This window comes from Ranitomeya variabilis, chromosome 6 (assembly GCF_051348905.1).
Source record: "Ranitomeya variabilis isolate aRanVar5 chromosome 6, aRanVar5.hap1, whole genome shotgun sequence".
Lineage (NCBI taxonomy): Eukaryota > Metazoa > Chordata > Amphibia > Anura > Dendrobatidae > Ranitomeya > Ranitomeya variabilis.
In genome coordinates, this window is record NC_135237.1 from 508,345,429 (window position 1) to 508,359,072 (window position 13,644).

A 13,644-nucleotide genomic window follows, 5' to 3' on the forward strand; every position below is an offset into this window, starting at 1 on the left:
CTCTAGGGTTTACAGAGAATGGTCCGAAAAAGAAAAAAAATCCAGTGAGCGGCAGTTCTGTGGGCGGAAATGCCTTGTTGATGCCAGAGGTCAGAGGAGAATGGGCAGACTGGTTCGAGCTGATAGAAAGGCAACAGTGACTCAAATCGCCACCTGTTACAACCAAGGTAGGCCTAAGAGCATCTCTGAACGCACAGTGCGTCGAACTTTGAGGCAGATGGGCTACAGCAGCAGAAGACCACACCGGGTACCACTCCTTTCAGCTAAGAACAGGAAACTGAGGCTACAATTTGTACAAGCTCATCGAAATTGGACAGTAGAAGATTGGAAAAACGTTGCTTGGTCTGATGAGTCTCGATTTCTGCTGCGACATTCGGATGGTAGAGTCAGAATTTGGCGTAAACAACATGAAAGCATGGATCCATCCTGCCTTGTATGGAGCATCTTTGGGATGTGCAGCCGACAAATCTGCGGCAACTGTGTGATGCCATCATGTCAATATGGACCAAAATCTCTGAGGAATGCTTCCAGCACCTTGTTGAATCTATGCCACGAAGAATTGAGGCAGTTCTGAAGGCAAAAGGGGGTCCAACCCGTTACTAGCATGGTGTACCTAATAAAGTGGCCGGTGAGTGTATATATATATATATATATATATATATATATATATATATATATATATATATATATATATATATATATATATCCGGTCCATCACTGCCAGGATCCCCTAATAACACCAGAATGGTGTGCTGCCACCAGTTCCTTGTTAGATATAAGCCAGATCCGTTAACAAGCTTATATCGGGTCAGAAACCAACCCCAGGTAGCATATAAGTACTAGCCGAACTCACGGACGTGGGAAATTGGGTTTTGAAATAAAAGAGCAGCCCAAAATTAATTGATAGTTTAATTTTCGAAAGGTGCACTAGAAACTACAAATACATACAGAATATTATACAGATAATACAGCCAGAGGCACAGATAAAAATTAAGGTATGGGTTGGGAATATCAGTTAGCTGTACTGTAGGTGTCAAGTTACTCCATACTAAATAAATTGAGATATTTTTAACATTTTGTTCCTATTCTTTCATCATTTTCATATCATTAACATGTCTATCTAGCCTGTGATTTCCATAATTCCACAACTTTTTCATCTTGGTGTTGCAATTTCAACGTTGAAGGGTGTAGGATGATACAAAAAAGATGAAGAGACTTGGTCATTGTCTGTTCTTACCAGTACAGGAGCAAAGGTTTTGTTATTTCACTCTGGACATTTTGTAGATGATTTTCATGCCACTGATTTGTATCTAGAAGGTTCAGTCTTGCCAGGACCTCAGCGTAAAGGTATTGTTCACCAGTTACCACCATGTACAGGTTTTTCATCTTGCCAAGATGACTTGAAAGAATTAAAAACACTGTTTATGTCTCATTACAATATGTATGAGGACTTATGCAGACAGGCATATAAATCATACGTGTAGTATCCCATAACTTTATTCCAGTATATTCTACATCTTACTTATATTTTATTACTGCTCTCACTGCTATAAACATTAAAGTGTACGACAACACCTGTGATATGATCCATGGGCTTCTTCAGTTTTGTTCCTTATGTGCTCCTTTACATGGTTATACCCATTTTCACAAATGGGTATTGCTGGCTAGTACTTGGAAATAAAACAAATTCTGCAGTTTACTTATTAAAATTTGCAGCCGTTTTTTTAAGATATTAACACTTGTCTTTTTTTTTTACCATTGACTGCAGGTTTATGTCCCCTAGTGAGGTTATAAAAAGTAAAAAAAAAAAAAAGTATTACATTTTTTTTCAAAATATATATAAAAAAAAAGTTTGAATAACTCTTTTATTCTTAATACAAAAATAAAGAAATAAAAAAATTAAAAAGAGAAACATATTTGGTATTGCCACTCCATAGAAGTCCACTCTGTGAAAATAAAACAGTAGTTATTCCATACAATAAACATCATAAAGAAAAAAATCATATCATAATTGCATTTTTTTGCTCATTGTGTGGAGAAATCATCCCGACACCCTCTTTGAAGGCTTCTTGTATTAATGTATCGGAAAAACCTGTTTTACATGTGATTTTACATGTACTGTGCTCTGCAGCACTCTGTTAGGCCGGGTCACACTTGCGTGTGGCTGGTCTGTGTATGGCTGCATAGTTCCTCCCTTAAGCTCCACCTACGCTCCGCCTACTTCTGCATGCATCCTGCGTCGTCCTGCGTACCTATCATTAACATTGGGTATGCAGGGACATGCGTTGTATGTGGTGCGTGTGGATGTGGCGTTTTGACGTGCACGCTGACTGCACTGGAACGCGAAAAGTTGTGTGACACCCCAGGAATCCGGTTGCCACAGTGGTATTGCCTGCCTCCTGGGGAGAGTGATGCCATGCCTGGAAGCGAGAAGGAGTCCCCTTAGCAGGTAACACTAGCATACAACACTTTCCTGACTCCAGGCCAGAAGGGGGAGCTCTAGACCCGGTTTCAGGGTAGCCTATAAGTTCTGGTCTGGAGGAGGAGGTAGTGGTCAGTCTGTGTGAGACAGTGAAGGGAGAGGAAGCACAGGAGGAGAGAGAAACTGGAGTGGAGCTGCAATTGGGCTCACTCCAGGTTTCAGTGGAAGAAACCAGACACCGGAGTCCGAGATTGTGTGGGAACTGTATGCCCCACAGCAGAAACCGGAGGGCAAGAGATTGCAGGTCTCCTGGCCACAACTACACCTGAAGGCACAGCAGCGGATTAGAGCCCGGAGTCAGCACGAGAGAGGGACACCTGTAAAAAGGTTCGAGCTGCCTGCCATGCGGGTAGTTTTCCACCAAAAGGACAGATTGAGGGAGGGACTTGAGGAAAGCTAATGCACCAAGAACATAGAATTCAGCGCAGAAAGGAAGGCTTCCAACCCCACCTGACTAGCGGGATTCTGAACCACTTCCATGCTGGCTGCCCGGATTTCAAGATCACCTGTAATCTGTGTACCTGAACTTCACCAGTAAAAGGAAAAGAGACTGCAATCCTGTGTCTTCCAATTCTTTCCTGCACCTCAACATCTACAACCCCTCTTAGACTGTCCTGGTAGCCCTGGGGCCTCCGCTCCACCTGTGGGGAGCAAAACCAACTAAGCAACAGTATAATCGGCCCCAGCGGATCCCTTTAAGCAGCGTCGGCCATCCCTGGCAGCGTACCACAGGTGGCATCACTAACTTTAGACTTTATTTCCCAATATTCTTTAGTCCCCCTTTAATTGGACGCCCAGAGCCACGGACCAGGTCACCGCTGCCGTGACACATCCCTTTAAGAACCGGCCCGGTTCCGTGTACCCCACAGTCCTACCAGGCGCTCCAGTTGCATTCCCGTGGGGTCGGCGGGCACGTCAAAACGCCGCATCCGCATACAACGCATGTCCCTGCATATCCAATGTTAAACATAGGCACGTAGAACAAAGCAGGACGCATGTAGAAGTAGGTGGATAGTAGGCAGAGCTTAATGGAGGAACTACGCAGCCATACGTAGACCCGCTACACTCAAGTGTAAACTTAGCCTTAGGCTGCGACAGGGTGAACTGTGTCAGCCAGGTGGAAAGAAGTTACATGGGCATTTCAGGAAGCCAGATCCTGGTTAGTTAGGGAGTTTATGAAGAAGTCATGTTGATATCAGTAGGCAACAAGTGGGGAGTGTGTAGTGACTGAGGAATGGAAGGGTTAAAGTTTAGAAGAGTGTTGTGGAAGCCTATTACCATCTAACAGCACGAGTGCAGAGATAGAAGGGAAGTCACAGCGACCAACATTGACCTGTGTGACTCTTATACTAATAAGAAAGGTCATTCACCAACAGTGAGTACCTGCTGTAGCATAAACAGGGCTGAAGGAGGCGTGATAGGCAGCTAGAAGGAGTGGGCTAGACGGCGACATGTCAAACCGGTCCTGGAGGTCTAGAAAGAATCCTATTCGAACTAGGAAGGAGCACGGGATGCTGCAACGCAGTGGAGGATACGGTCAGTGGGAGGTCAGACATACGAAGCTCTTGAAAAAAATACCCTGTCACTCTGTAACCATACCTGAACATTAATATATTTATATGCATTTTCTATGAAACTAAAGTATGAGCCTCTGCTTCATGCAGAGGAAAGAATGTACAAAGAAATGCATGTCATTTATCAAATGTTGAAGATCTGGTTCAAGAATTAAAGTAAAAAAGTTTTTATCTTTTTAAAATGGTTGTCGGCCTCCCTGATTCTTACCATCATACCATTTGTGGCCTAAGAAAGGGTATGCAGCAAATCTCCACAAAGCATACACACACTCAGGAGTGTAGTCATAGGGTGTTTAGGGATGGTGACGCAAACCTCGCCATGACGGAAGTAGCCATTGGCAGGTCTCGCTCCTTACAGTTGCACCTCCTGCAGTCTAGCAGGCCGTCAGACACAGCCGTGGAGCAAGGGTGAAGACAGAAGCAGTTTAATACTGTTTCTGTGTTCTCTTTTTCCCGTCTATACAGCACTAAGTAAACACTATTCAGTAAACAGAAGCATCAAGCATGGCTAATGCTTCTGTAACACCTTGCGATCTCGTGCTGGCACATCAGAGCTGCTGGGTCCTAGCAAACCCACACAGGTAAGCTTTGCCTGTGGTGTGTGATACAATAGGGGTCTTTTTTCCTGAGAGCCCCAGCTACTTTCCAAGAAATTGACAATAGAAAAAAAACAATGTGATCATAAAAGATCTCTTCATATAATTAACAAATAACGTTGCACTCTGTGACACTATAGCATGTAAACATGAAATATATCAAATTTCAATTACATTAATGCTCTAGAAAATAGGGAAAAAATCTAAGATACTTAGCACATAAATAAATGCAAATTAATGCATGCCCAGCAGCCACGGCAAGGCGACTTTCTTTGCTGGGAACCTATCCTAATGTGGCGGTCATGCAAAATACTATTTGTAGTAGTTTTTGATGTGGGGTGTATTCATATTTGCATAATCTAATTTGAGTAATCCTGAAGATTTTGCAGTGCAAGTTATTTTATTAACTTTGCTTTAATTTTATGGGTTAAAAAAAAATTATATTAAAACCAGTCTTGTAAAAATTGTGGAAATTATTCTTGTGTTGAGAGAGATATTGATCAAAATCTTACTTTTCAAAGGGGGTGTACTTATGATGAGCACTGCACATAAAATACTTTTCAGAACACACATAACACAAAAAACAACAACATACATACACTTATTAGGTATCCACCCAACCGTAATAACCTGGAGAATTCATTCAATAGGTTATTTGTTGTGAAACGTGAACAGTAAAAAAAAAAAACTAATTTATGGACATGTTGATCTTGATTTTACTCCTCACTATCCCCATTCCCATGTATTTGGCGCCATTTTTGAACACTATGTGATGCAGTGACCCCTGTAACAGGTAGGGGGCGCTGCATGGTCTCCCCGGTATGTGCACGGAGTCGTATTGAGGCCGTGAGAATCGACCTGCAGTGATGTCAGGATCACGTGACCAGCCCATGTGATCCATTACTGTGGGTGTGGTTACGGGTACATAATGTGGCCAGGGTATGGGTCACATGGTTCCTGTGTGGTTCCTGTGTGGTTCCAGTGTTTGGATCTGAATGGTCCAAGTGCAAGGTCCTGGAAGCCTGTGTTGGAAGACCTGGGAGGAGGCTTCCTGGAAAGCACATGGTTTGGACCTGGTGGCCTGGGTGTTGGACTAAGTCCTGAATAGCACCCAGACAGGCCACATGCCTCTGTGTTGGACGGTCCCAGGTGGGATGGACGTTCTGAAGACCACAGTGTGATCATGGTCCTGGACAGTCTGTGTTAGAAGCTCCTGTGAGTGGAGTCTTCTTGGAGCACCTGAGAGACTGTGGACCTGGATGATCGGTGTTGGGGAAGCTACCGGCCTTCGGTGGCTCTGGACTGACTGTTGTGTGCTGGCCAGGCAAGTTGGTGAACCCTGTAAGGCAGTTTCCCCAGGAGAGAGGACTGACAAGGAGTCAGCAGATGGAGCAGGAGCTCCCATAAGGTACCTCCATAAGCTGTTGGTGCTTGTATCATGAACTGTGAGGTAACCCACGGCAACTGGTCAGTGAGGACCAGTGTGTTTAGTTGCCACAGAGAAAGGGTCTGAACCTTGAAGTGATGTCCTGGTTCAGTATGTAAATGGACTGCTCATGGTATGGTTTATGAGGCATAATAAACCGTATGGACTGTTTTGTTTTAAAAACCCGTGCCCGTGTGCTGAATATCGCGGCCAAGCGAGTGTCCCCCAACACACTCAGTAAGAATAGTCTTACAACTATTATAAGACTATATATTAAGCGCTGCAAGCATACTTGTTTTTTTTCCCTGGAACGTGTTATTGAAGACAATACATCTATATATTTTTGGGGATCTTTTACCTACTGCCTGCTTGATTTCACTTTGTTGGAAAATCTCCAGTGCATGCTGGGATACTCAAACAAGACGTCATCAGAGGCAGAGGCTGCGGTCACTGCCATAGCCTCTGCCCCCACCCTGAAACAAAGCGTCATCAATGACGTCCATTTCAGGAACTGGGCTAGTCCCTGTGCTACTGAGCATGTGTTGATTGTCAATTCCAACAGATGCTCAGTAGGATCTTGTCACTGTGCAATATCTTTTCTAATGCACAGTGACAGTGCACTCCCTCGCCACCTCTAATGAGAAGTAACGACCTGGTAAGAGAGTGCACTATCAATGTGCATTGCATGGAAAAAAATCGGGAAGTAGAGACCAGCCCAGCCCCTATAAGGTAAAAAAAGGAATTTAAGTCTTTTTTTTCGTTATTCCTACTTAACACCAGACACACAGCCTGGAGTCTGGACCCAAGACCTGACCCATATCCCACTATCTAGGGCCTGTGAAATTACAGAAAAACATACACATTTTTCTTGAATGGGACTATTTCTGTCACACTGTCAGATTTATGAGATTTCTGCACCATATAAATTAGATAATTAGAATAAACAACAATAAGACTCACCTCTGCTTTCTTTTAATAGACTTCAACCTCTCAATATCCATCCATAGCAAAAAAAGTTTTTCTCCTGAAGTTCCCCTAATAAAGGCCTTAAACTTTTCAAACTCTTCCCAGCAACGAATATAGGAATATTCGTGGATTTTATGAGAAGTATCCGGAATGTCCAATTCTTCACTATCTGACTCGAAGATATCAAACTCTTCTTCAATAGAGGAGGTAGAGGAGACCCCTGTACTAGGTAGTTTTTGGATTGTCACCTGAGACAAGTCAAAAATATCCACTTCATTCACACTTTTCTTCATAAGGTTACCGTTCAGCTTGTAAACTGCAGACTTCATAATTTGATCAACATAATAAAAAGCAAAGTCCTCCATGGTTGGAAAGACGGGAACTTGAGCGTCTTCTGGTTTCTGCTCAACATAAAGTCTTATAGGGCTCGGAGTTGGGGAAGGTGCAATAGATACAGAATATTCGTCCTTCTCCCATGTATCCTGCATTATCTTATCGTCCCTCTGAGATTTGGCAGACAGCGAATTCTTATTAGTGTGGGAAAGACTTGGTTTTTGGTGACTTGTAACACTCTGAGAAGCTTGGTAAAAGAAAAAGCAATGTTAATCACTTAGGCTATAGTCATACTGAGTTGTTTGGTTTTTTTTTATTCTTTTTTAGCGGATTTACTACAAGATACTCCTCAACAATTTTTTTAAAAACACTTAGAAAACTTTTCCTATTAATTTCCATGGGAAATCGACTGTTCATATGGGGAGTGTCAGTGCATTTTCCCCCTAAAGAGGTTTTGAAAACGGCAGTCACTTCCTTTGAAACTGAACTAGGCACTCTCAAGTGAAAAGGCTGCAAAAAAAAAAAGCTTTATAAAATAACTCTTCAAAACTGCTACAGGAAAAGGAAAAATCCTCAGAAAGGCTGGGTGCACATAAGGTCTTTTTAAAGCAGTGTCCGCTGCAGAAACTGCCTGAAAATAAAAAAAAATTCATAAGATTGTCCACATTGTAGGGATTCACTCAGGTAGGCAATGTTTACACAGGCAACGTTTTTTAGTCCAAAAAGGCAAGGTTTATTAGCTCCATAAACCCCGGGTGAATTTTAACACAAAACAGACGTGTTCCAGTACAAAGGTAAACACAGAAAGAGAGTACAGTACATACGGCAGGTCAATACTCTGGCAAGTACATGTTCAATACTCCGGCAGGTACACATCAAATATTCCAGCAGGTATATGTCCACCCACACACAGATCAGCAGGGGCGGACTGGGAATGAAATTCAGCCCTGGCATTTGAAATCACAGATGCCCATGATGTTTCCACGCCCGAGCACCAGGTGGAGTATATTAGAATATTACCCTGCCTGGCGGAAATCAAGATTTATTACAAGACCAATATTTCTAATAATACCAATAATACTGCTATATAAGATTAAATAACTATATCAAAATAATAATATTGCAATATTACAGACAAATACAAAGCAAACCTTAACCAAATATAACCAGCATATACTTTATTAATAATACCACCATACTGATCGTTAAAGAGGTTGAGGTTAAAGTCTATGTAACTTTATACTTCTGAATCCTTATAGCGCACACGGTGAGAAATCTTCGGCGCTGGCAAAGAGAGCGGGTCGTCATGACTTTTGCGAATTTCACTTGTATTGAGTGTGGCCGTGCACATCCAGTCAGCACGTGATCACATTTATACAAATTGCGTACTTGCGGTAAAATGATCAGGGGTGAAACTACAGTAGGTGCAAGGGTTGCAATCGCACTCGGGCCCTGGAGCTTAAGGGGCCTCAAATGTCCCTTTGGCCAATATAAAAAGACTAATGCTATTAAAGAGTTACAATAATTGAGGGCCCCATTACAGCTTTTGCTTTTTTTGCCCAGGAAAGGTGAAATATCAGGGCAGGGACCCAACTTTAAAGGACGCCTCGACGTGGCAGTTGGGTTCACATATATTGGCCAACCTATGCGCTAAGTACCTTCTTTTTCACTGTATTTTTCATAGCAATTTTGCAGATGAATATTTCATATATACGCTATATTCCCTTTTTAACATATTTTATGGCAGTAATGCAGTTTCAATATTCTAGTGTAATCATTCTTGGTAATTCATGGTGCAACCTTTACAGTTTTTCATATTACCGTGTTGGTACTGGCCTCGGCAGGTCGCAGACAAAAGGGATGCCTGTGGCCTGCTGGGGTAAGTGATGAAGCCAGCGACTTTGTGCTGTGTCACAACTGCTAACAGTGTGGGCATCTTGAGGATGCAGATCCTGATAACAATGTAGCAGCCAAGGTGGACCAAGACCAGACAGGCCCTTCTGGCATTTGTCAGAAAGCCAGTCCGGCCTTTCTGTCACTATCTACCTGCCCTCCGTGTATAGTGCAAGGGTCTGTCACTCCCTACCTGCCCTCTATGTGTAATGCAGGTTTCTGTCACTCCTTACCTGCCCTCCATGTGTAGTGTGGGGGTCTGTAGTTTTCTACCTTCTTTCCATCTTATAGATACCTCTCCATTACTAAGCACTGGGCTTGAAGTCACCTGACAATACAAAGGTGACATCAATCCCAAAAATATGAACCCCACTTGCCACCGCTACAGGGCAAGTGGGAAGAGCCAGGCAAAGAGCCAGAATAGGCACATCTAATAGATGTGCCTTTTCTGGGCGGCTGCGGGCTGCTATTTTTAGGCTGGTGGGGCCAATATTCATGGCCCCTTACCAGACTGAGCATACCAGCCCCCAGCTGTCATCTTTAGCTTGGTTGGTTGTCAAAAAATATTTAATTATTTAAATAATTAAAAAAAACAGCAATCAACACCTGGTCGTCTAATGGTTAAACGGAGACCTGGAGAGGCGTACAAGCCACAGTGTCTTGCACCCACTGTGAAATTTGGTGGTGGATCGGTGATGATTTGGGGATGATTCAGCAAGCCTGGAATTGGGCAGGTTGTTCTTTGCAAAAGACGTATGAATCAAGCCGCATACAAGGTTATCCTGGAAAAACAGTTGAGTCCTTCTGCTCAGGCAATGTTCACCAACTCTGAGGACTGGTTTTTCCAGCAGGACAATGCGTCATGCCACACAGCTAGGTCAATCAAGGTGTGGATGAAGGACCACCACATCAAATCCCTGTCATGGCCAGCCCAATCTCCAGACCTGAACCCCATTGAAAACCTCTGGAATGTAATCAAGAGGAAGATGGATTTTCACAAGCCATCAAACAAAGAAGAACTGCTTACATTTTTGTACCAAGAGTGGCATAAGGTCATCCAAAAGTAGTGTGAAAGACTGGTGGAAAGCATGCCAAGACGCATGAAAGCTGTGATTAAAAATCATGGTTATTCCACAAAATATTGATTTCTGAACTTTTAACGAGTTAAAACATTAGTATTTTTGTTTCTAAATAATTATGAACTTGTTTTTTACATTATTTGAGGTTTGCAAGCAATGCATTTTTTTGTTATTTTGACCATTTCTCATTTTTAGAAAATAAATAAAAAATGTATTGCTTGGAACTTCGGAGACATGTTGTCAGTAGTTTATGGAATAAAAGAACAATTTTCATTTTACTCAAAAATATACCTATAAAGAGAAAAATCAGACTAACTGAAAATTTTGCAGTGATCTCTTAATTTTTGCCAGAGCTGGATATATGTGCGTCCCTATAGTTAGATTTCCTTTCTGCGGTAGAATGGTGAGTAGTTTTGGATGATTACCATTGTCCCTTCATTGGTTGCACCGTTGCTTCCAAATAACCTGTTCAAAAATTCAAAGTATGTCATTGGGTGGGAAGGGGTTAAACAGGGAGTTTGGATGACATCACAAAGCACATAAAGATCATAGGCTACGTTCACATTTGCGTTGTGCGCCGCAGCGTCGGCGACGCAACGCACAACGCAAACAAAAACGCAACAAAACGCACGGTAAAACGCTGCGTTTTGCGACGCATGCGTCCTTTTTGGCCGAAAGTTGGACGCAAAAAAAATGCAACTTGCTGCGTTTGCTGCGCCCAACGCTTGCGGCCAAAAAAACGCATGCGTCGCAAAACACAGCACAACGCATGTCCATGCGCCCCCATGTTAAATATAGGGGCGCATGACGCATGCGGCGACGCTGCGGCGCCCGACGCTGCGGCGCCGAACGCTAATGTGAACGTAGACATAGACATCATATGACTTCACAATTGGCATAGAATGTGCAAAGTGCAACACCTGAGACATCTTGTTTCATTAGAGCCTGACAGCTTGAAGGAAACAAGTCCAGGTAGGGAACTCTTCACTTTCGACCTCACTCACAAATTGTATAGATGGCGGCAGGTATGGACTGGGGCTGAAATTCAGTCCTGGCATTTGAAATCACACAGGCCCATGTTGCCTCCGTCCCCATGAACCAGATGGGATATATTACAAATATTACCCTGGATGGAGGAAAGGAAGATTTTCTACAAGACCAACATTTCTAATATTTCTGGTCATGGCCTGCTGGGGTAAGTGACGGAGTCAGCAACTTTGTGCTCCATCACACCTCTTAGCAGTATGGGTGTCTTGAGAACACCGATTCTGTTAACAACGTTGCAGACAAGGCAGCCCATGACCATACAGGCCCTTCTGGCATTTGCCAGAATTGCCAGATGGCCAGTCCGGCCCTGGATGGGGGGTTAGTCGTCGGATTCAGAACTACATCCTTCACAAGAAAATCTTAGCAAAATCTGCTGTTATATGTGTCCTGCGATTGTTATAATGATTCTATAATTTAAAAAAATTGTGATTGACTAGATTCCAAGGAAAATATGAACATTTTGGTTCTTTATTAAGTCAGTGTGAGCTCTGTCCAACCGGGTTTACCAATCTGGACAACCGCTTCCCTAAATGAGGACTTGTTGGCGATCAACTGATCATGTGTCACTAGTCTTGAAGACCCTCAGCAATCGTCTGGTTTGCCCTCTGTGACACCCATGTACTCTAAAAGCATGTAGAAAGGGGTGAGCCAGGTGAGACAACTCCATTCGGTTCCATTTTTGGGTAGCTTTGCCATTTGTGTTGTGAAAACGTTATCGTAACAAATTTAATTGCAGACTGCTACAGTTCTCCATTGTCAGCTGTCTTGGTCCTGTAGGATCAGGGGTGACCGAGAGCTAACAGTTTATTGTGATCAGGAATTGCAGTATGGCGTCCTGTGTTTTCCTTTACTTCATAGAACAGTAGATGATACGGGTTAGAATAAAATGGTGGAAATGTTTAGGTTTTAACGTGCGTCATGACTCAATTAAAAATGAGGCTGTGATTTTGTTTTATTAATTTTCCTCTTGATGTTGGAAACTTGATACATAACACACCAGTGGTCGTTATTACGACAGGGGACATGACATCACAGGGCACATGACATCATAGATATCACATGACCTCACAATTGGTACAGAATGTATAAAGTTATTATCCTGAACCTCCTTGTGTCCCCAGAGGGAGCAGCTTGAGGAAAAACAAGTCCCGGTAGGTAGCTGCTCACTTAACACTAAGGCCCCATTCACGCATTTGTGCGCCTTTGGGTTGTTTGTGGTGATGTTTAGAACTGCACCATTTACCCCTAAAAAATGTCAGCAAATATCTCTGATGTGTTGTCTCTTGTGTATTAGAATGATTCCTTAAATAGGACCTATCATTTAATCCTCTTTTTTGTAATGATAGGTGTCATGTCTCATCTAGTGCAGATGAGCAGATGTAATGAAGCACGGACAGATGACGGTGGTGCAGCAGGAAGGCTGAACAGAAACAATGGACAACGTAGTGGCTTGATTCCAGCAGGATGACCAGATCTGGAACCACAGGATATAATGAGCAGAATTGATTAAATGGCAACTGGCGTAAAAGAGTTACAGACTCAGATCAGAGTTTGATCAGAGTGGCATCAGATTTTTCTCAGATGTGGAGAGGGGAAAAAAAGGTCTCTCCACCTTTTCTATTATGTCAGTCTGTGAAAATCGGATCGCACTCAGATGTCATCCAAGTGGGGTCCACTTTTTTCACGGGACCATAGACTTGCATTGCCAATTTTGACTTGTCTACGATTTTTTTCTGTGGACCACTGGGTCCGAGGAAAAAATCCTACATTTGCACAGCCCCATAGAGTATCATAGGTACGAGTGCTATCCGTCAAAACCACGGATGGCATTCAGATGACAAAATTGGTCGTGTGCACGAGCCCTTATGTGGAGTTGATCAGTGGGCGACTGGGTCCTGAGAAACCCACTGATCGCTCCAAACAGCTGCTCTATAGCATGCTGCTCAACAGACAGAAGCACAGAGCTCTGCCTGAGCGGGCTCAAATCTATGTACAGGTTTGATAGAAAGTCTATTAGCCTGTATTCTACTCTGTGAACAGGCTTATAGAATTGCACAAATACACAAAAAAACATAGATATTTATTTATTTTACTTGCTTACATAGCTCCATTAATTCTATAGCACTATGTATACATACTATACAGTATAGAATTCATTTAAATATATATAAATAAATATATTTATACATATATATTTATATATATTCTCTCCGATTTTCAGACTGTCAAAATGGAGAAACTTTTTTTT

General features: G+C 42.7%; 1 protein-coding gene across 7 annotated transcripts in view; it reads right to left on the minus strand.

The window, feature by feature from the left end:
* Window positions 1-13,644, minus strand: part of RGS22 (regulator of G protein signaling 22) — a 138,899-nt gene that overhangs the window by 80,123 nt on the left and 45,132 nt on the right. For all 7 annotated transcript variants that reach the window (XM_077270893.1, XM_077270892.1, XM_077270891.1 and 4 more), the window contains 2 exons: window positions 7,039-7,624; window positions 1,238-1,399 (listed from right to left, as the gene is read on the minus strand). In XM_077270893.1, the coding sequence (XP_077127008.1) occupies window positions 1,238-1,399; window positions 7,039-7,624 (748 nt within the window). The remainder of the gene's footprint in view (window positions 1-1,237; window positions 1,400-7,038; window positions 7,625-13,644) is intronic.